Source organism: Artibeus jamaicensis, unplaced genomic scaffold (assembly GCF_021234435.1).
Source record: "Artibeus jamaicensis isolate MK-2021 breed Jamaican fruit bat unplaced genomic scaffold, CSHL_Jam_final contig_1028, whole genome shotgun sequence".
Lineage (NCBI taxonomy): Eukaryota > Metazoa > Chordata > Mammalia > Chiroptera > Phyllostomidae > Artibeus > Artibeus jamaicensis.
In genome coordinates, this window is record NW_026521201.1 from 4,780,452 (window position 1) to 4,804,377 (window position 23,926).

The window sequence follows — 23,926 nt, forward strand, 5'->3', positions numbered from 1 at the left end:
CCTTTCATCTGGGCCTTTCCTAGATTTCCTGGCCCCATCCTCCTTTCCTCACAGATACTACCTGTCAGCACTTTCCCTCTGGCTTGCCCCAGTGTGACCCAACCCCAAAAGCAATGAAATTCCATAGGCCCCTCCGTTCCTGAAGGCTTACCTTGTCCATGTAGACAAAGAAGAGGATAAGTAAGATCAGCTCTGCTAGGAGGATGATCAACAGGACGATGAAAAACTGGAAAGAGAAGGTGTAGGTGTGGCCAGGAGTGTGGCACAAACAAGGACAATGGCAGGGAGTCAGGGGACAGTCAACATGTAGCCAGGGCTTCCCAGGTGCAGAGAAGCACCTATTTCTGAGGAAACCCACATAGGAAGGGGAGGGATATTAAGTCGATGCCAATCAAGGACTGACAGAGTCAACCAGGGCAGAGAGAGCCAATCATGAGGAAGAGGAATGTGGCTGGGCAAAATCACATTCTGGAAGCAATTTCCCTGGACTCAGCTCATGTTCCCAGGCCTTGCCTGTGGCTATGGCCCAAACACAGGGTGATCCAAACTCAGCGGGTTGGGGTGTGGGGTCCAACTTACACTGAGGAGGAGGCACTTGTTTTCCTTGATGGCCCCCAGGCAGCCAAGGAAGCCTGTCACCATGACAATGGTGCCTATGGCGATGACTAGGTTGGCTGCAGACAGTGAAGGAAAGCTGGGCGAGAAGGTGGCAAAGTTGCCTTGGGATACGGAGAGCCAAATGCCCACTCCAAGCAGCCCACAGCCACAGAGCTGTAGAGAAAGGAAAGCCTGTTAGACTGGCATTGCTGGTGCATTCACCACAGGGGAACTTGAAAGATGCATATTTCCACCCCCTACTTGGAGATACAAAGAGGGTGAAAATTGGGCTACTGGTCAGACACGGTACAGCTTCAGATCATGTTGGTTATATGACCCAGACACACCTTTAGTCTCTCCAGGGCTCAATCTCCCCACCTAGCAAACGGGGTTACACAACTTCACCAGGGTCACTCTGAGGATCAAATTAAATAAAACACAGGCAAAAGCATATGGCAAAGACTGCAGGTCCCAGATGCATGTGAGTGGCTGCAAGTGGTACTCCACTTGGCAGAGGAGAGGCCCTAGCATTCAGGAAAGAGTCTAGGGGAAGGGGACATGGTGGTCAGGGGAAGCTATATCTCTGGGACCAGGAAGAGAATCCAGAGTCCAGTTTCTTGGGGCCACACCTTCCAGCCACTGTGACCTATTGCCCTGACCAGCAGGGCCATTGGCCCACTGTCCTCAGGAGGCTGAAGAACACATTTCCCACAGACAGGAGAAGAAAAGGACTGGCTGGGCTGGTGGAGAGGCTGACTGAGGGGCTGGCTGGCGTGTAGGACATAGCAGCCATCACCGCGTTCGCCATCCATCTGTAATCCAGCAACCAGCACTACGAGCTGGAAAACCAACTCCCCAACAGCACCCCTGGGGCCGCTGACACCACTCGTTTCACCCAGGGAAGCTTCAATTTCGTTGGTTGCAAATCTCCATGTCTGCCTTATTTTACGATCAATATAGCTGACACACCCCTCCCTCCCGCAGCTCAGAGGAAGTTTGCTGAGTGTGAGAAGCCAACCAATCAGTCAACTGATATTTATTGAGTACCTACAGCATGCAGCATCTTGTGCCAGAAGAGCTACAACAGCTTTAGAGACCTGCCTTCCCCAGGCCTCCAGTTGGGCTGGATGGGAGCCATAAAGAAGCAGCAGCTACCCTTGGCAGTACACACTGGTGCCAAATAAATGGCATAGGAGTTCTGAGGATGCAGTCACTGCCCTGGTCCAAGATGCCAGTGGGTGGGGACAGTCCCTGAAGAATGGGGAAACTTGGGGCAGGTAGAGGGCAAGAATGTTCCATGCAGGTGAAAGTGTAGACATAAGGGCTAGGGAGACCAGACATGGATCTGATGTCTGGCTCCAGTTGGTCCTGGTTGTGCCACCTTGCAAGCTCCTTTTATGCTAAATGAGAATAACAGCATCCACCTCCTGGTTCGTTGTGAGAATTTACAGGGAAACAAGCATAGGAAGTGGGTTGAAAAGAGGAGGTCTGGCCTCTGAAGGCATTTACTGAACAGCTCCTGTGTGCCAAAAGCGGTGCTGTGACCCCCAGGAACCAAAGCCAGAGAGGGCACAAAGAGGTACCAGCAAAGACAGGGAGCCTGCAAACCCAAGCTAAGCCCCTACTTAACAAGTGCCAGGCCCCTGCTGAGTGCCAGGGGAGCCGGTAAAGGCCTGGCCCTCGTGAAGAGAGAGCTCCCACAGAGGATGCAGATTACACAAGCAAACATCTCATGGAATGCCGGGTGCTGCTATGTGCTGTGAAGAAAACTAAGAATGAGTAAGGAGTTAGGAAGTACCTGGGGACAGAGTGGTCAGGAAAGTCCTCTAAGAAAGATGGCCTTTGAGTGGGGACCCAAATAAAGAGAGGAAGTGAACCACACAAATACCTGGGGGAGAGTGTCCTCACAGAGGGAACAGCAGTACAAAAGCCCTTAGTGGGGAATGAGCCTGGACGGCCACAGAGCAGCAAGGTGCCCATGTGGCTACAACAGAGTGAAGGAGGTGACAAGTGGTAGGGGACCAGTAGGCAGGGTGGCAGGGGATAGATGAGACAGGACCTTGCAGGCATCAGGACAGAAAATGTGGGTGCTGTTATACAGGGTGGAAAGCCTCTGGAGCTGGAAAGTGACATGACTTATGTTTTCAATAGACTGATCTGGCTGCTGCCTGGACAAGAGACCAGCAGAGGGCACAGCGGAAGCCAGGGCAGCAGTTAGAAGGCTACTGCAGTGCTCAGGCTGGTGATGGTCACAGCTGGTGGCCGTGGAGGACTGGTCAGAAATGGTCTAACTTGAGATATATTTGCAGGGTAGTACTGACAGGGCTAGCTGGGCTCTAAAGAATGAGTAAAGTTTTGATGAATGGGGAAACAAAGGTGGTCCAGATTGGGAATGATCAAGAAGTTGGAAAATTCCCATGTATTACTAAACCAAAGACTGCTCAAGGAGTACGGAATGTGGGGGTTAGGTAAGTGGAGCAGCTGCCTGGGTCCTCCACACAGTGGAGAGGGGTTCTGCGCCTCCTCTACCCTTCAGCAGCCCCATAAAGAACTAGGGCAAGGCTCTTGAGGTGTGGGCACACTCAGGCCCAGAGCATCCACCCAGTGGCAGCATCTCTCTTGCTTTGCCAGGGGAATAACCCCTGCAACCACTAGATGGCGCTTCAGGCCGGGTCAGAAGCTCTGGGTTTGCTACTTTCATCCAACTTGTCACTTTCTTCAACATGGTCAGTATCTATGCTGCCATCTCAATTCTTCTTTCATTAATCATACGGAAATTCATAATCTTCATATGGAATATTTATAGCTCTAAAAGCCAGACCCTGCAATGAATAAGAGGAAAACCCACTGCTGCCAGGTCACTAACCAGGTAGAAGAGCCTACTACAGGGAGCTGAACTCAGCCTCCTGGAGCTGCAGGATGCCCCACGCGCTGCAGACACCAGGGCCCCCGGGTCTTCTCCCCAGAAGACAGTTCTCATGGGGAGTGGAGCCTTGTGCGGTCCCCTCTGTGCCTCCATTCTCCATTTCCCTCCAGGGGGAACTGATGTGAGTTCAAGGAGCCTCCATCCAGGAAAAGCTCAACCATTTGAAGCTCCCAGGAGACGGTCATTTCTCTGACTCCACACTGCACGTTCTGTAACTTGGCCTGACCAGCAGCCACCCTCCAATACCCTGGGAGCTAGGGTCCTATATCCTAACTGTTTCCCGTTTCACTTTCTGCCTGAGGTTCCACCAAGCCCCAGGCTTGATCTCAGGTGAGGTCTGCTGCCTACAGGTGGAGCAACCCATCGGCAGCCTGTATCTAAGTGCAGGGTTGGGGAAAGGCATCACACACAATGTCTGCTTGAGTGAGTGAGACCCCTGTCACTCCTATATTCTCAGGGATCTCTGCTGAGAGGGACCCTGTGTCCCCATCTCAGATGACCCAAAACCAGCACAACCTCCAGGCAGGAAGAAGACACAAACATCAGGACCTACGTTTATAGACAAGGACACTAGAAAGGGACATGTGACTGTCACATTGCCAGGGTGGGCCCAGAACCTGGTTCCCTGGCATTTGGTGAAGAGCCCTTACACACTCCCACTCCTGGGAGGCTGCATACATGCTGAGCCCAGGCCACCAGGGCAAGAGCACCAAGACTCCACCTTAGCCCCTGTCTCACCCAGACCCCAGCCGTGCTCCCCTCCTCACCCCTGACCTCTATTTTTCAGCCCAGCCTGCACCGAGCTGCCTGAATCCTTTTTCTAAAATGCTTCTTTCATCATGCTGTTCCCCTATATGATCTTAGGATTCTTTAGCTTGCTGAGGCCCAATTTCCTTTAAAATATGGGATTTGGACTAGAGAATTTCTCAGGTCTCTTCCAGCACAGGTTTAGCCAAGCCTGAGATATGGTGCTCTCATCTCCTAGCCCAGTGGTTCTCACCCAGGAGCAATTTTGCTTCCCTGGGGACACCCTACAATGTGTACAACACTTTTGGTGGACACAACCTGGGGAGGGAACTGCTACTGCCATCTAGTGAGTGGAGGTCATGGGTACTGCTAAACACCCACAATGCATAGGACTGCTCCCCCCATAAAAAACTGCCCAGCCCCAAATGTTAATGGAGGAGAAAGCCTGCCCTAGCCCCACTCCACTCCAGGTGTGGAACCTGGTGTGTTCCTTTTGAGGGTGAGGCAGTGTCCTGGCTCAGAGAGGGTCCACACCACAGGACAGGAGAAAAGTGCTGGGAAGACTCCATCTGGGAAGCTCAAGAGGGGCCAGAGCAGGAACCAGTAAGTGGCCAATATCTGGTATGTGGCCCTGGGCAGGAGGGAGGCGCTAACAGCAGAAAAGGTTTGCTGGGCAGGAGGGCAAGAAGACAGACAGGAAGCCAACATGCGAGGGCAGAGCTGGGGAGTTGGGAGAGGGTGAGGCACGGGAGAGAAGACGAACAGGGAGGGGAGCTGCCTCATGCAGAGGGTGCCAAGCACAGGAAGGAGGCAAGGTCTGCAGTGGCACAGCCAAAGATCAGGGCCAGGGAACTCAGCTGGTGGCATTTGGGAAAATTCCCTTCCAAAACCAGAGGGTTGTCTCAGCTGAGATGACCAAGCTATATAGTCAGCCCCAGGCAGGAAGAGACTGGGGCAAGGCAGGGTGACTCAGGGGGCCAGAATCCTGCCCACGCTAGCACCGATTGACCCAAAGTCACCAGCTGAGTCTGGTCAGAAGCTGGCCACCCTCCCCTTGTCCCTTCCTCCCAACACTCAAGGGCATTTCTAAATACTTTCAATTCAGGGCTCCAAATAAATCCGCATCAAAACTTGAGGAAAGTTCCTACCCTTGCATTTGCCTGTGGCCTTGATCTCTGTGAAGGCTGGCTGGGATTTGGGTCTGTTCTGTTCATTGCTAAATACCCAGAGCCAGAACAAGGGTAAGTGCCTTACCCTTGGCAATGCCCTTGGGTCTCTCTCCTTATAGGACCCTTCTGTCTGGGCCTCTGCAAAGGGCCATCTCAGGACCTTCCCATCCCCTGCGGTGCATCCACCAGGTGCAGGCACTGAAGCTCAGGCCCAGTGGGGCTATGGCCAAGCAGTGAACAAGCACTCCAGACTCACCTCATTCATTAAGCCTGTTGTAACTAGCTAATGTTCCCATGGCATTATTCCTCATCTTCAGTTCAAACCACATTGATGTGTAGTTTTATTATATGTTCCTGCCATGTATCCTTATATATTTTTCATTCAGGCATTCCGTTTCTTTGGGGGTAAGGCCCATAATTTCCCCTTCAAATCAAGTTCCCTCCTGAGCTTCTGTCCCCATCTACACATTGCTTAGAGCTCAGAGACAACCACTCCCTGTGTCCCCTCATAACTGCCAGCAGCCTCTATCCCCTGTGTGGGGGTGGCCCTCCTAGGGGTGACCTCCTATGTCTGGGTTGAACCCAGACTTGAGTACATCAGGGACCCACCTTCTGTGTAGACTGATGCCCGCCCTTGTTAAAACACCAGCACTTCCAGGACCAGGTTCATGTCTCTTCTACTGCAGGGCCCAGGACATACTACATATTGGACGGACAGATGGATGGATGGATGGATGGGTGGATGGGTGGGTGGATGGATGGGGGTGGAAAGCACCTGAGCAGCATGCAAGCTGGGCACAGGACCATACCCAGCACAAAACACACCTGAAAAGAAGCCCCACATGCACCCCCTCTTCTCTACTTCTATTACAGAACCCCAGTGCCCTAAGCTACTCCCAGTTTACCCACCTGGTCCCTCAGTTGCCTGTAAGTCCCCTGCTTCCCTGGCCCCAGCCCCTCTGGAGCCCATCACACCAACTGGCTGTTTTCACCCTGCTGCCTGATGCATCTCCACAGACCCCCCAGCCCAGCCCCTGGCCCACCTCCAGCTTCATTCCCTCTTTATTTTGCAGGAGCTTTTCAAACACTAAGTCTCAGCACTCCCCAACACCCTTTATGAGCCAGAGCCAAGTACAATATTTAATGACATTTAATAAATTAGTGGATGTGGAAAATAAAAAAGAAAACCAAAGTGACTTTAATTTCACAGCCTGGCGTGTGGCTAGTAATGATCCTGCCCAACCCCGGAGAAGCCGGCCTGCCAAAAGCTCATCACTGGGAGAAGGGGCAGCACATCAGTGCAGGGGGTGGGGCTGCTCCTTTGTGTTTTGGGTGACCCTTGCCTCCAAGGGGCCCTTTCAGCTCCTTCATTGTCACAGGTATAAAGGGGGTGGACCACACTTCTAATTCTGCACAGAGCAAAAGGACAGCACAGAGTCACAAAGATGTCCTTGCCAAAATCACCCAGCAGGCAGGTGGATCAGAGCACAGAGGTGGCCACTCCATGTGAGCTGTCCCTGGTTCCACACAGTCCAGCCCCTCCCTGGGCACCCCAGGGTCCTGGTGCCCACAAGATGCTCCATTCCAGTTATGTACAACTCTAATTACTCAAGAATTCTTTCTTTGTAACTCAAGAACCTACTCTTCATGTGGCTGACATGCCTCGGTCCTACTTTTGCCCATGAAGCCCACCCAGAACATGGCAAGCCTCTGAATGTAAGAAGGTAGGTGTCTAACATCCCTTCCCAAAGCTTCTCCTGGCCTATTAAAGGGCTTTGAGATCTTCCTCTTCCTATGAGTCACCTTCCACTACTCATCGCTGTCCCAAACTGAAAGTCACAGTCCAGCTATGGAGGGACCAGGGCAGAGTATAAAGACACCACTCTCCCCTCCAACATGCCAAGCTCTATACTGTTAGTGATGAAGCCCAAGCCTCCCCTGCCTTGGCTGGCAGCTGAGACACAGTTTGTTTGTCACACTGAGTTTGCGTAATTTGAAGCCAAACAGCATGGTTCCTCAGTCACTCCTTTTTGACCCCACACTTTCTCTCAACACCTCCCATTGTCCTCACAACTTCGCTTTACAGCTTGCACAGGTGATAGGGAGATCACACCCATATTTCTGAACTGAATTTTCCTCCAAATGACTATTACATAAAGCATCTGCATATCTAAAACCCAGTTACATTTTGATGGCTGCAGAATTGGGTTATTTTCTATCTATGATGGGTCTGGGGGCAGGCACTTCAACATAGCCAAAAGTACCAGATGTGTGTTGGGGGCTGCAAGTCTTGGAGGTTAATAATGCTCTGAAGTCCCATGTTTCCAGAGCCCACTTCTCCCCGGGAAACTTTGTACAGACACCGAGAATGTGGTAACCCCTCCCCAAAACACCAGAACACCCCATCTGTTGGGAGTAGATCCCCTTACAATACCTCTCAGAGTCTAAAACTCTAGTAAGTCCATTGGGATGAGAGTCTGTGACGAGGAAGATCCCACCTGAGACTTTGAAGACAGCCCATTGCTGCCCCCCAGTGGTTGCCAGTAGGGAGCAAGAGCAGGAAGGGCTGGACCCACCTGGGGAATGCTGGGGTACAATTGTTCCCTGTGTCCCTTCTTCCCTCTACCCTCCCAGCCCACCTTGGCCTGGAATGGACTTGATGGGGAAGATGGGCAGTCCTGCCACAGCTCGAGGCCTGCCCGGCGGAGCTGCAGTGGTGCTCAATTGATGTTGAGGGTACCAAGGGCCCTGGGCAGGGGAAATACCCAGTTCCCAACAATCCTGGCCCCTAGAGGGCTGCTCAATGGGCCTGGTGTCCTTTGGGGTGGAATGGGGGTGGGGTGTGGAGGCTGGCTTTGCTGAAGCACTGACTACCTGTTTGGGCTTCCTGGCCTGGCCTCAGCCTGGAAGGTATCTGCCCTGCAAGGGGCTCACTCCAATCAAGGCATCTGTGGGACCCAGAGTGACATGGTTCTGGGGCAGGGAGAATCTGGGTCTGTCCTCGGGGCTTCAAAGGCTTTTCAAAGCACTGGTGGTGAGATTAGGCCCACTCCCCAAGATAGCTGATGCCTAGAGAGTAAGGAGCAAGAACCAGACATGGGGAGGAGAGGGGGCATCCATCTGTGCTCTCCCAGCACAGCCCCCTTGAACTCCAGTCTTCCACAGCCATTCCTCTCTCTGGGAGAAAGGCTTACAGAGCAATGGAGCTCACCTCCCCCACCTCCACCTCCACCCCAGTTCCCAGGCCATTTGGACTCCTCAGCTCTGACAATAGGTCCCAGATCAACTTTCTCAGGTGCCAGCATCTTGCCGTCTTCTCAAACTGACCTGTAGGCCTAGTCGCTCCTTGGAGAAATTGAAAAGGAGGTGAAGACAGCTCAAAAACCACCCGCCCCCGCCCCACCAAGGGTTCCCGAAGTGCAACTGAGGCTGCTGGAAAAAACAAAGCCTGAGGGATGGCCCCCAGAAGGCCCACAGAATGATGTGTGGCTGGATGCCAAAGAGCAGGTTGCCTTGTAAAGGACTGATCATTTTACCAGTCCATAAACATCGATCTAACACCACTGCAGCTCCGCCGGGCAGGCCTCGAGCTGTGGCAGGACTGCCCATCTTCCCCGTCAAGTCCATTCCAGGCTGAGGTGGGCTGGGAGGGTGGAGGGAAGAAGGGACACGGGGAACAATTGTACCCCAGCATTCCCTAGGTGAGTCCAGCCCTTCCCACTCCCACCCCTACTGGCAGCAGGAGGATGGAGGCCCTGACAGGGATTCTGCTCAAGGACCTTGGCAGATTGCGCATGGTGAGCACACAGCTGTGTTTCGCTCCTGTTCAGGAACACATAAGAGGGGGTGGGCCAAAATGCTTCAGGGATAGGGGAAGGGTGGAATTCCCAAGAAAGAGGCTGACAGTCCATTGTCCTGGCCCCGCTCTGGAGGTTCTGTTCCCTGAGCTGGTCGGAGGACTGCCCTTTACTGGGAATGCTGAGGGGGTGACCCTTGGACATGTCTTTCCCCAAACTCCAGAACTTGTCAATACTTAACAGAAAACAGCTTGGAGTCTCGGCTGCCCATACCCTGTTACCGTCAGGCATGGTGCTAGTGTGGGAGGGGGTGCTCACTATGCCGGCACAGCAAGGGGGTGGGGTTGTACTTGTGCCCCAGAGGCCACAGCTGCCGAGCTCCTGGGCCCAGTGGCAGCCACAGGAGACAGCTGGGACCACAGTGTGAGGCGCTGTCTGAACTCCCATGGTCACCACATATTGGGAGCGAAGGCACTAATGATGCAGAAGAGCTTGTCAGAGGGGTCAACAGAAGGGACTTTTCCAGTCACCACCATATTTTTCCTTCCTGCATTTGTTTTATTTTGTGCATCTGGGGAGAAAAACATCTCTGACAGCATCAGAGCACAGAGTAATACATGAAGCCGGGGCTGCCATGAGAGACAGAGATAGGCTTAAGAAATCAACCAATATGATCCAAGGCTTCAAGGATCATATTGAAATTGGGGCCCCTGGGCTCCCCTGAGGAAGCAGAACTGTCAAGAGCCCAGACCTCAGGCCTTGGAGCCCAGAGGTGGCTCTGGTGAGACACGGGCTTGCTGAGACGTTTCCCTGCTAGAAGACCAGGGCAGGAAAAGCACCTCCCCAGCACTCAGAAACACCGAGAGGATGAATAATACCATGCCTGCCAAGTACTCTGTGCTCCTCAGAATATGAATATCATATATAGTATTGTGCTATTATTCAAACTTCTTGGAAAACACGAGAACAGGACAGAGATACTTTGAATTCACGTCACATCTTTCGGGCAAAGACCTCAATCTGTGAGACTATAACTCATCCTACAGAATGGGGAGAGGGTGGGGCCCATTCCCCCTATTTGAGGAGAGGAGCCCACCCTCCAGAGGTGAAGAGAAGTCACAGAGTGAAAATCTTCCACTGCTGGGTGCTTCTCAGTGGGGCTGCTTCCGTTTCACCCATCACATAATGGAGGCCCATTTAATAAATGAATGAAAGTGGCCTTCTATGGGTTGGGTTCAGCAAATCACACTCTATAATCACACATATAGATATCAGAAAAGATAGTGGCTGACAACCAGGTCCATCTCTGGCTGCAGCACAGCCATCCACATGCACCTTTGCTACAGCCCTTGGACTTGGCCAACACATGACTGGCCTTCTCTCTAGGGAGACTATGCCCACAGCCCTATTAGTTATGCTGCCAAACAGGAGCCATATCCACCCATGCCAGAATTTGGCATTTCTGACATGCTTTCTGGGGGACACAGGCCAGTTAAGTTCAGGTCCTCTGCCAGGGTTGGTCTCAGCACCAACTTAAGTGACACCCGAGACCCCTCCCCACCCTGTGCCAAGCTCTGCCCATCTCTTCATCCTCCTGACAGAACAGGAGACCACAGCCCAACCTCTACTATTCAACACATGCCCCAAAGTTCAGGGTCCTCTGCCCGGCCAGTCTCACCAGATGAACATGTACAAGATCACAGGGCCTGTCCATGGAGGACTCATGCCTCACCCAGGACCCCACAGCCCAGCTCACCACCCTAATGCCTTGATGCTGCACTCCCGGGGCAGTAAACCACTAGTGCTTGTGAGCACCGGCCACATGCCCGCTCGGTGATGAGAGCTTTGCCTCTTCTGCCTCATTTAATCCTCTCAACCCAATGAGAGGGTTGGGGGCAGATTATGTTTGTCCTCCTTGTTTTATAGATTAGAGAAAAAGACACAGAGGTTCAGCAGTGAAGGAACACAGGATACCTGACTTCCGAAACCCTGGTCTGGGCCACCACACCCCATGGCAGAGACCTGGGTCGCCTGGCACAGGCCAGGAAGGTGTCTCCTAGACACGTTCTCACTTGGAGAAAGGAGGGCTCGCCACAGTGTGATGCGTGTGCACGAGCCTCTGTGGCCTGAAAACCTACTTGTAGACTAGGAGGGCAGGAAAGTAAAGTCGGGACAGTGGTGGTGTGGCAGCAGCGATGAGGATGGCAGACAGCAATGACGGAATACTACTGATGATGCCAGCATTTACTGAGCCCATCCTACAATCCAGGAACTGTGCCAACCCCTTTCCACAAAACCACACAAGGTAGTTACTATTATCTCCCCAACTCTGCAAATGGGCAGGCGAAAGGATCAGAGGTTAAGCATGTTGTCTAAACTCACATGTGGAGTAAGCAGACCTCGGATTTTAATACAGTTTGCTGTGACTCCAAACCCTGTGATTGTAACCTCTTTGTGCCTACAACATACAGACATAAGAAAAATCCCAAACGTCATTTTATTAAACATTTTTTCAACAACTTTCTGGCCTAATCTGCATTGAGAGAAGTGGAAACAGGTGCCCAAGAGTGCGGGAAGCAAGCACAGCCCCAGCTGGGGGGCAAGGGCAGGGTCTGGGCCCCAGGTGCCTGGCTGGCAGGTGACTGGCAGGAAGGGTGGGGAGAGGGAGCAAAAAAGATGAGCAAGGATGGGGAGTGAGTGGAGGAGAAAACGTGTCCTTAAAGGTACTCATTTGCAGGGAGGGGTGTGTGTCCAGGGTGCGCATGTATTGGGGGGGAAGGCAGCTAAGGTACTCTGCCTACTTCTCTGACTTGACCATAATTGTGAAAACCATTGGCTATTCCTCTGCAAGAGGAAGGAAGCAAGAAGGAACAAAATAAATGAATCTGGAGATCAACTGACCTTGCTTTTGCACCTACATTTCTACAAAAGAGGAGACCTTGTAGGAATAACCACAACCCTGAGCCGTTCATTTTCTGGAGAGTGCTTTCACATACACCGTCTCAGGCACACAGTCCCAACAGACCCATGGGGAGCTGTTACCCCATTTTACAGATGAGAATGTCACAGCTCGCAGGAGCCAAGCACTCATCTCTTACATGCCTGGGAGAAATAGGGACACAGGGAATATTTACATCTGACCCACCAGGAAATGAAGCTTCCGAGGAACTCACGGAAACAACTCAAAGACTTCCCGCTTTTCAGAAAGGAATGACAAGAGAGGCCTGACTGATAACCTGCTCATTAGCCCCTTCAACAGGGGCCTTGGAAGTCCCTGCCCCGAGCTGTTTCTGTAGTGCCATGCTGGCGCACAGGAGCAAGCCACGGGGTCCCTACTCTGGGACATCCTAGCCAGGCGGACCAGCAATCCTAGGCCAAAAAAGCAGCCACAATGCGGAAAGCACATGGGCCAGGGCTGAACGTTTGGGTCAGGGAAGGCTGGTGACGATTCTGGCCTTGGAACTAGGAAGACAGGTTTAAAATTTTGGTTCCCTCATTTGCCAGCCAGGGGAATCCTGGGAAAATTTTTCTTGAGTGCTGGTTTTTTAAATGAGGGATTAATGGGACCTATAACATGGAGTTGTAATCAGGATTAAATGAGATTCATGAAAATAAACTTCCTAGCATGGCACCCTGTAGCTATAAATGGGAATCATTATTAGTATTTATGGCCTGTTGTCCTCATTCGTCCAGATTGCTGAGAGCTGGAGAAGCACCTGTAAGCCCAGGGCCAGCATTGGAGAGGGGCCCTACCCAGGCAGGAGTCCAGCTGTTCCCAGCCCCCAGACCCCACTCCTGCAGCGGGCACACAGCAAGCATCTGCCCAGACATGCTCTTCCCACTCTTTGTCCTCCCATTCCCAAGCCACCCATCTTCCCGATTTGCGAGCCTGCTTTCTTTTGGCAGGGAGCTGCTGCCGTCTGTGCTCTGGACCGTAAAACAAGTTTTCATCAATAAATTAAGATAAGCGGAACGCCAACTTAGGAGGAGGCAGGCTGAGGCAGGCAGGCGGATGGGTGAGAAGTCACTCTGTGACCCAGAAGGGACCACTGTGAATCCAAAGGAAGACTGGGACTCATAAGCTCCTCCTCCTGGACCCCAAGGGCCCCAATGGACCTGTAATTTTCAGAGAGGGGGCACTCAAGTCACCATTCCTCCCTCGGGTCCATTCCATCCTCAGGGTGGGTTAGCATCAGTCACAGGTGAAGTCAGGTCTCAGCAATGCTGAGACAAACAATGATCCCAATCACTGTGTTAGATGAGCTAAACCTGACACTTGCCTGCCCAATCACTAACCCCAGCAAGCAGCCTCTGAAAATAAAATCATTCTCACAGAGCTTCTCCATCCTCAGTGTGAACCCTCGGGCCCCCAAATGTACCTTCCACACTTCAGCCTCCATGTCTTGCTCACAGCATCTCTCCCAACCCAAAAAGCTTTCTCTTTTCACCTTTCTCAATTCAACCCAGAGTTTCAAGGCCTAGCTGACAACCCACCTCCTCCTCCTCCAGACTGGCCAGCCCCACCCTGACTCCCACAGAACACTGCAGTGGCTCTGTCTGACCACTCACCAGACACAGAATCTCTCCTGCCTGGCCAGTGCTGACCTTTGCTGGTGTGTGTCCAGCCTATAAACAGCTGCAAAGGGCGGGCACCTCTCTCTACCCCTCTCTGTGCATTTCCCTGGCATCAAGCTCAGTTTGGGTCCCAGAGAGGCCCATGTTTATCAACAGCCAGGTATCAACTGACCCAGCCCAAGTGAAGGGAGGATGTGGGAACACGGGAGCCGGGCGAATCTCAGCTCAGCCACAGGAGCTCCTCCCCAGCCTGGGGCAATGGCACAGAGCCTCCTCCAGTGCCCGATGCTCATAAATAGGCCGGAGCATATGGCAGGAGAAGGGCCATCTGTCTGTCCACCACTACACACAGAGAGGCGTGCGGCTCCACATATGTTTGAGATAATGGACAGAGGGGCATGATGAACCCCAAACAGTCCAGCACTCTGACCTCATGCTGCTAATGGCCGGGAATCTTGGGCAAGTCGACTTCATTCTTCTGAGCCTCAGTTTCCCCACCTATAAAACAAGCCCCTTTAGCCCCAAGATCCTAGAATGTCACTTCTGCTCAGGCTTCACCCTGGCTGTGTGAGACAGGTAAGACAACCACGACCAGTCCACTTTACATGAAGGCCTTGAGGCTGCATGGCCTGCCCATGAGCTGGGAGGCTGGAACCTGTCCCCTGTCTTTCTGAGAGTAGCCCCACTTCTCTCAGGGAAGGGAAAGTGCCAGGCCCTGAGCCAGGCCTGAGAAGTACTATGGATTTACCTTTCTCCCCTCTTGTGTGGTGACATCATGATCCAAACCCCCCAGGTCAGGAAATGCAGATTCACTCAGGGCCCCACAGCCACAGGCCCCATCTGATACCAGTTAAGCACCCTGCCTCAGAAGCAAAACACTAAATACACCCAGAGAGAGAGGGAGAAGATGGCAAAGTTTCAGGCCACAACGACATAAATCAAGACTGCTAATTATACCCCAACCTGGATATAAATCAGAATTGATTACTTCTGAGTTTAGGCACTTCCCATTTGTGGAAGGAGCAGAGTAATGTGAGGCCTTTGATCAAGTCCAGATACCAATGGCCTTCCCTCCTCTCCTCCCACACACACTCCTGTACCACACACACAAGCACACACCCACATGTGCACACACATGGATAAGCACTCCCTCCACCAAGACCTGGAGGAGGAAATGATGCCATTTCACAAAGGGCAAATAGGAGGAAATGACCTATATGTTAAATTATGAGCTGGCAGGAACTGAGTACAAAGTTCAATGAATGAAACAGAAACATATTGACAATAGCAAAAGAAACAATTACTACACATTTTCATATGACATTCTGAGGAATAAATTTGCTCTTGCTTTTCCTTATTCAACAGAAAAAGAAAAAAAAAGAGCAGTAGCCAGGGAGGGTGAGGACACAGCAGAATGCAGACGCTTGCACTTTGCAGCTCATCATTTCCCTTTAGCTCTTGAAAGAGCAGGAGATACAGGCTGACACAGGGGTCAGAAGAATGCTACCTCCACCAAATAGACACCCTCTGATTAATAGGGAGAGGTGCTGCTCCCATCCACTTGGCAGCTTTGCATCTCTGGAAGTAGACGTTACTAATAAAAGAGAGAGAAAGAAAAAGGATTTTACTTGGAGATGGAACCTTTAAGGTTCATGGTTCCGGCTGCTCAGGGAAGCTACAGTATGGCTCCCCTTCAAGAAAACCCTCTATTACAAAAGCAAACCTCCAAGGTAGTCCTACAGATTCCGCCCCTTTTGCAGAAAGCAAGTCACCAAGGGTCAGTCAGTGCCAGGACCGCTGCCATAGGAAAGGCTATAATTCTGTGTCAGAGGTTTCAACAGTCTTGCAAAGCAACATGTCATCAGTATATGAGCATGATATTGTGAGCGCTGGAAACACAGGACTCAGGTACAGATCCTGCCACCTGCCCAGGAGCACTTGGATGGTGGTCAGTTTATCACAGAGGTGCGCACACTGCCTCCCAGCTCACAAAATGCCTGCAAACCTTTGCTCGCACTTAAAGTATTTGTTTTCCATGGTGTCATATGCTCTCTGAAATGTCATCCAGATCAGAGTGTCCGTCCAGTCTCCTCAAATGTGCTTCTCTACATGTCCCCCATCAGAGGGACCTGTTCCTCCATTTATTCTTCCATCCAGAAATCAAAACCTGGCTCTGTGGCCAGCAGTTAAGGGCAAGGCTCTGGAGTAAAGGCTTGGGTCTGAATCCCAGCTCCGTCCCTCACCAAATGCAGCCTTGGGCCAGGTGAATCTGTGATGCTGACTCCTCATCTGTAAAATGGGGATAATAATTCTGTCTTCCCAAAATACACGTAGTACTTACCTTACAAGGTTGTTGTGAAGATTCAATAGGATAAAACTTCTAAAGCTCTGCACAAGAACATGGCCTGACATCATAAATGTTCACTACCACCATCATCTCCGTGACGCTTCTGCATCTCATACACCCCAAACCCTCCAACCACCTCCCTGCAAATAATCTGCACCCACCTCACCCTCCCCACTCCCACAGTGCAGTTCTTGGCTTCCTCTCTTTGGCCTGAATGCTGGGAAGCATCCTGGTTGGTCACCCCACATCCTCTCTGTCACCACCACAATCCAGACTGTGGAGGGCTCCTGCCGCCCACAGGATGTTGGTGAAGCCCCTCAGCATGGTGCCCGTTTGAGGCCCACAGGCTCATCTGTCCATTACCATTATTGTGCTATACCCTACAATTCAGGATACTTGGCCCTCTGGGATGCACCCCACACCTTTAGCCTGTGTGTGTCTCCTCTGGCTCTTCTCCCGCCAGCCATGCCCTCCCCTTCAGCCTTTACCACTCAGAAATGCCCATCCTTCCCATGAAGGTATATGACCCCCACCCTCCCTTCCTTCCACGCCTGTGCACCAGAAGCACCTGCCACTTTCCTCATAGCACCTAACACCTTTGGACCTACAGATGTCCATTCCTCGTTGCTTCTGCTAAGGTCACTCTCACTTTCATCTCCAACAGTGCCTCATACAGAGTAAGCTCTCAGGAGATAGCTTTCAAGTTGAACTGTGTTTGACACAGGCAAGCTCCCAGCAGCACGGGACTAAGATGGTACAAACTATTCTGCGCAGCCCCCACTGGCACTCTGCAGAAAAGGGTACCTCCACTTATACTGGCAAGGAGCATAGGGTCAAGCAAACCCCACTTCCACAAGTACCAACTGTATCCAAAGTCTTCAGTGGCACAGAAATGTTGTCCTATCAAATGCAGCTAGTCCCCATCCCAACCCCAAGGCATGTGATCACAGGGGCTGCCTATGCACCGCGTGGCTCATTCATGCCATCATCTTCCTTTCTTTCCATAGCCATGAATAAGCCAAGGACTGTGTGTAAAAGCGCTGGGACCTCGCAGGCCCTCGGAGTGCTCAGAGGGAGGCTCCCCTGACTGCCTCGGCACAGGAGGCAGCCCCTCATGCAGGCTCTGCCTTGTGCATCCACTTGACTTCTTTTTTTAATTTATTTTTAATTTTTGTCAATCCTCACCTGAAGACATATATTTTTTAATTGATTTTAGAGGGAAGAGAAAGAGAAAGAGATCCATTGATATTCGAGAGAAACATAGATTGGTTGCCTCCTGTATGCATCACAACCAGGAATCAAACCCACAAACTTGATGCTCAGGACAACACTCCAACCAACTGACCCACCCAGTCAGGGCTCCACTTGCCTTCTTATTACCTCCACTTGGGTGCCTCATGGGCATCTCACACTTAAAAGGTACACAACAGAAATGCTGATGCTCAAGCCACGGGACTTGAGAGTCACCAGAGACTCTTTGCCTTTCTGTGTGTTCCACATCATCCACCAGCAAGTCCTGCCAGTTCTCTCTCCAATTTCAATTTCCAGTCCACCCATTTCTGTCCATCTCCACCACTACCACCATTTCCTCTGTGAACCTCTGCAATCATTTCCTATTTCCCACGGCCGCTCTTGCCTTTCTATAACCCTTTCTCCACAGAGCAGGGACCAGAATGATCCTTGTTCAAATCTCCAATGGTTCCCCTTCACATGTAGAACAAACTCCAAATTCCTTCTCTTGGCCTACAAGACCCTGTATGATCTGACCTCTGCCTCCCTCACCTCCTGTTCCAACTTACTGGCCCCTGTTAGCTTCCAAGGCACATCACACTATTTTGCAATTGGTGTGCCTTTTGTCCAGAATATTCTTCCTTAGGTAGTCACATGTTCTTTCCTACCTTTCAAGCTTTCGCTGCTTCCTTCACATCTTGTATGGCAATCTGTTATTACTTTAAGTGTCTGTTTATTATTGTCTGTCTTCCCTACTAGAATGTGAGCCCCATGAGATTAGAGAGTCCTGATGTGCTCCTTGCACATTCCCACAGTGTTGCACTGTGCCAGGCACAGGGTGAAGGCTCAACAAATATCTGTGGAAGGGAGGGACAGAGGGAGAAAGGGCACCAGGACCTGGAACTCTTCTCTCCTTGAGAACTTTCCTCTAAAATGGCATTTAGTGTTTGTGGATTACACTTCTCAAGTATCACCAAGCTCCTGGGAGCGATAGCAGGGAGCTGTGGTGCAGCACAGAGAAAATGTCACAAGATGTGAAAAGCCCTGACAAGTGAGAAAGAGAAGGACCACAGGTTGGGAAGTCAACGGACTCATGTGAGTTTAAATCCCTACCCTGGCTGTGCAACCTGAGGAAAACACCGTAACCTCTATAGGCCTTACTGTATTTTTTTAGACTATAAGATGCACTACTCCCTAAATTTGAGAGGGAAAGGGGGCTGCATATTATAGTCTGAATGTAGCTTACCTGGCTCACTGCGGGGGCCGGGCAGTAGAGCAAGGTCACAGATTATTAAATATTTTACCACATTTTTTGCTTCAAAATTTTTTCCCCTATTTTCCTCCTCTAAAACCTAGGGGCATCTTATGGTCCAGTGTTCTTATAGTCCTAAAAATACAGTAATTCCTCATTTCCAAAATGGAGACAGTGATACCAAACTCCTAAGGCCACATAAGCACAGTGCCTAGTTTAGAGTGGACACTCAGAGAATTCTCTTTTTCCAAGGATGCAGAGGGATCAGACATACTCTTTCTAGTTACATGAGTACATCCTTCTGCTCCCCAGATACAGAAGTCACCACTACTTATGTATCAGCTGCCTCATCTCAGGACCTCACCTAAAGGATAAGGGGCAGTGAGGGAGGACATGGTGGAGCTGCCTGAGGGCTCTGGAAGCATGCAATGCTCTTCATTGAGACCATGAGCACACTGCCTTGTGTGTTCAGACTGCCGGACCTCTACAGAGACTCGCCAAGGGAAGTCTGCTCCCAGAACAGCCTGTCATTCTCCACCATGGCTTGGGAGAAGATCATAGGAGCAGGCACTGGGCTGTTGAGGAATGGGGAGTACAACATGGTGTTTTTCAGCACTGCTTGGGTCCTAGGGCTGCCCCAAGCTCCTTGCAGCCTTAGTGGGAGGGGGAAGCAGGAGGATAAGAACTAACTTGCCTAACATCTCATTCTCAAATGCCAAATATCAGCTTAAAATCCAAGGGAAAGGTTGAGGTTCCCTCTGCCCTTAGTCACCCCTGAAGGAGATGACAGCCAGGAATGTTCACTGAGGCCTCTCTCCCTCCAGGCTTCTCGTGCCTACTTCTCCTTCCCATCCCGGAGTAGAGGACATCAGGCAGGTTTCCAGCTCCAGAGCACCTCCTTGGCTGGGCAGGGCATATCTGGGGCCCACCGCACTCAGACACAAAGTAAATCTTGTCAAAGCTCTCCCTGCCTGCACCCTCAAAGCCCACGGGCTGGGAAACCATGGTGCAAGTTCAGCCTAAGGCAGAGTCAAGCTGCACCTGCAGATGGCTCAGCTCTCAACTAGCCCTTGAGACCCTATACTTGCCAACACTACCCCAGCATCCCTCTCCTTCATGGCCCCTCAATTATTCCTTCTCAAATGGCCTTCCCCCTATCATTCCCATGCTCAGGGTCTGCACTGGCTCCCCTTAGCCCACAGGCAGAATCCAAACCCACCGGCCTGACAGTCAAGATCCCCATGAGCTGGCCACAGGCTCACCTCCAAGCACACCCCACTGTAAGCCATTTCACTCCAGCAAAATGAAGCAACCTGTTCTGTCATCACCAAATATCCCCTTGCTCATGCCAAACCTCTGCCTGGAAGACCCTTCTTCTCCTGACTCACCCCATAAGACCAGCTAAATCTTCCTCCTTCAGAGGTATCTTTCGCTGATGAAGAGCACAAAAAAAAAAAAAAAAAAACCCTGAAGGAATAAAACCCAGTTCTCTCCATTTCTGAGCACCTGCAGCCTAAGCCCTCTGTTCAAACTCTCCTGACTTGTCACACCTGGTGGTTGGAAAGAGGCTGTTGCAGCAGGTAAAAAGTGCATGGGATGGGGACAGGCAACAGGCGGGCTCCAGAACCCTGTGAGATGCCAGCAAGAGGGGGGATGGGAGGCAGAGGCAGAGGGCCCTGGCTTTTAACAAGAGAACTTGCTGGGCATAATTTATTCCCACAGTGTCTCAGCAGGTTTCAGCTAGTTGGGTTTATAATGGAATAAGCAGTCACTGTTGTTCTTGGATGCCACAACCCTGTAACAGGGGAGTCTGCTTCAGAGAGACAGCAGCCATAAAGCAAAGAATAGCCCATGAGGGAGGTGACACTCTGCGGGGACCGGGTTTTACAGTCCTGGAAAGAGAAAGTTCCAAGAAACCCCAGAGTGTGGACTATGAGTCACAGTGGGAGGTAGAGCTAGAGCCCCAGCTCAGGGAAGGAAGGGGTCAGACCTGGAAGAGAAAGCCTGGACAGAACCCCACGAGCTCCTCCCACATGGCTGGCAGCAAAGAACTATACAGCACTGCCTCAGACACCCCCAGGGGAAAGCCGGGCCAGAAACCTACCCTTACTCTGCAAACAGAGTGAGACACTGGAATGGGAGCAGGAAACCCCCAAATCCAGTGAACTGCAGAGGGAGACTCTGCTTTTACTTACGAGAGTCACTGGGACCTTGGTAGGGCAGGGCCTCCTAAGTCTGATCACAGGAGTAGACAGATGGGACCAACAGAAGGAGCCTGACCTTCACTGTTGCCTGCTTGGCACCTTTCACCCAACTCACCCCTGGTTCCCGGGGCCTAAGCTACTTCCTAAGGAGAAGTCGTTCCTCTCCTCATTAACAAAAGAGCTCTCCCAGGACAGTCCTCCCTGCGGGACAGCCTTGTCGGCAATAGGGCCACAAAGCAGAGTCCAGTTTGTATTTCAGGACCTGGCCCTCCTTGAATGGACCCCCTGGAAACCCAGCCCATGATGGCTGTTGCTCTGTTTCAGGCAATGTGTAGTCACGATTTTGGGGTTCTTCTGCAGTCCCCCTAGAAGAGTTAACCTGGCCACAAAATCAAGATCAGGGGCGCCACTAGGGAGCTTATCTGACCTCCTGAAGAGATTAGCACCCAGCTCAAGAAATGCCAATCGGCCAACAGGGCTGAATTTAACCTCCGCTATCCCTCCCAACCCTGGCCAGGGCACTCTCAAAATTGACAATTACGCTAGAGGCAGCTAGGCCACAGCCGGTCATCAGCTATTTATAACCCACTCGCCATCTAGGGGGAACCAGACACCTCCCATCACTGTGAGGTGCCAAGCACCAAGCCTTGGCCTCAGGGACTCCCCCATACCGGGCAGCTCCTGCTAGGACCCCCACAGGAGCACCTCCCCAGGTTCAGAGTGGCCTTGTCCTGTCTTCTCTGAGCGACAGAGTACCACAGTCAGCAGGGTCTTACTTACATTTCCTGGGCAGCTACTTGTGAAGACCCCAGGCCCACCATCAGACATAGCTCAGTTCCTCTGGCCTCTCCTACCAGCTCACCACTGAGCCAGAGGACCTGACTGTCTCAGCCCTCCAGCTGCTGACTCCCCCAACTGCTTTCCTCCCTCCTCCTCATTCTTTCATCACCTCCTGGCTCCCAACAACCCAACAAATCAAAGGAAAGGGCAGAACAACAAAAGGGGAGTGGGGGCACTTGTGTAAATAAGCGTTGAATGAGAAACCAGTTCAGTCCTGGATGCATGTCTCCCCACCTTCTGTAAAAGATGTGGGTGAATGAATAATAAACTGTGGTCCATCCAAACAGTGGAATATTATCTAGCACTGAACAGAATAAGCTATCAAGCCATGAAAAGAAACGAAGAAACCTTACATGCACATCAGTAGTGAGAGAAGCTAATCTAAAAAGGCTATATACAGTATGATTCCAAACATATGACATTCTGGAAGAGGCAAGATTATGGAGACAGTGAAATGATCCGTGGTAGCCAGGGACTGAAGGGGATGAAGAGGTGGAGCACAGAGGACTTTGGGGGCAGTGAAAATACGCTGTGTGATACTATAGTGGCGGGCACATGTCATTGCACGTTTGTCCCAACCCACAGAATGCATACCAGGAGTGAACCCTAGGGAGAACCATAGTTTCGGTTATGACGTGTCAATGTAGGTTCATCCTTGGTAAAAAAAAAAAAAAAATGGACCATTCTGCTGAGTGATGTTGATAATGGGGAAGGCTGTGCATGGGTGGGGGGAGGTATATGGGAAATCTCTGTACCTTCCTCTTGATTTTGTTGTAAACCTAAAACTGCTCTTAAGAAAAACAAATTTAAAAAAACAAGGAAAGAAAAGGTGGGTGAGCAGCTAACAGCTCTGCCTTCAAGGTTGTAACTGGCAAGAGATTGTCCTTCAACTCAAACTAACTAGTGGAAGCAGGTGCCCAGACCTCGGGGACACTAAGGGGGTGCCCAGCTTTGTTCCCACACAGCCTACACCTCTACTAACCCTCATCTCTGAACCAGTGAGAATGCCAACTTCCCAACACTGCCATATCCTTAAGAGGTCATGATTTGCTTGCACAAAGACTTCATCTAAAGCATGTTTGAAAGTATGTAAAAGATACCTTATTCTAAGCATAACCTAAAGGGAAATGTTCTCTGACTTCTGGGTTATAGGCTAGATACTCCAAGAAGTTCCTTCCGAAAGCTAGTCATTCTACCACCGAAAAAGGGGAATCCCATTGGGGATTCTATGAAACTAAAACAGGGCCCCTGCTGTCCTCCCCATACCAGTCGCCATATCCCTTTGGGGTGGCACAGGGACAAGCTCACGAATATGGTGGCAAAGGGCTGAGCGGGGAGAAAGTGCTAGAGAAAAGTTTAATAATAGAGCTGGGTTGGGCACGGCCTGTTTCCTTTTTCAGTCGTCCTGACCGGCTGCTCCCATTACGCGATGTGGCTGTGGGCAGGGAGAGGCAGCTGCTGTGGAGACTCAAACCCAGGTCAGCCCAGGGGCCACGTCTCCTCAGGCCACCTCTGTGAAGGGTCCACATACCGCAGTCAGATGAGGCCCATGCACAAACTCACTGGGCTCACCTAACGCAGCCTCTCTATAAAAAGCTTGGAGCTGGCCGGGCAGACAGAGCCAGGCCGGAAGCCCCAAGGTTGACAGTCCCGCACCCACTGGCCTTCCAGCCCAGCCATGTGCCTCGCCCTCATTGTCTCTCTTGACTGTAGAGTGCTATTTTGGGCTCTGGGGGACAAAGGGGAGCTGACGACTGCAGCAAGAAGCCCACATGGTGGGCAGGTTGGCGTCAGAGCAGCTCTCCTGATGACAAGGCAGCTGCTACCCTCTCTCCAGCCTCTCCCCTGCCCCCCCATCCCCTGGAAACCAGCAAATACAATTTTCTGAACAGTCAACACATGTGTGTATGGAACATGCACCCATGCAGTGGTTACAGACTATAGAGAGAAATGTTCACATGGAAATATGTATATATGCTTGTTGCCATTAATGGGCCATTCATGGAAACTAACTTGGAATCAACATTAAAGGACAGGACTGGGGAAAGGCATTGCCTAAAAGCACAGCCCCTGGCAATTCACAGTTCATCTGTGACTCATTTTTCATATCTGTTGAGTGGGTTTAATAATAGTACTTCCTTCAGGGTTGTCATGAAGCTAAAATAAGTTAATGTACAAAAATCACTTAAAACAGCACCTAGTAAATGCTCTAAGGGCACTGGATACTGTCATTGCTATTGCC

The 23,926-nt window shown here is 51.3% G+C and overlaps 1 protein-coding gene across 8 annotated transcripts in view; it reads right to left on the reverse strand.

The window, feature by feature from the left end:
* The window catches only part of TSPAN9 (tetraspanin 9), a 215,447-nt gene that overhangs the window by 7,510 nt on the left and 184,011 nt on the right, over positions 1 to 23,926 (reverse strand). For all 8 annotated transcript variants that reach the window (XM_037133912.2, XM_053662326.1, XM_037133914.2 and 5 more), the window contains 2 exons: positions 580 to 771; positions 152 to 226 (listed from right to left, as the gene is read on the reverse strand). In XM_037133912.2, coding sequence (XP_036989807.2) covers positions 152 to 226; positions 580 to 771 — 267 coding nt within the window. The remainder of the gene's footprint in view (positions 1 to 151; positions 227 to 579; positions 772 to 23,926) is intronic.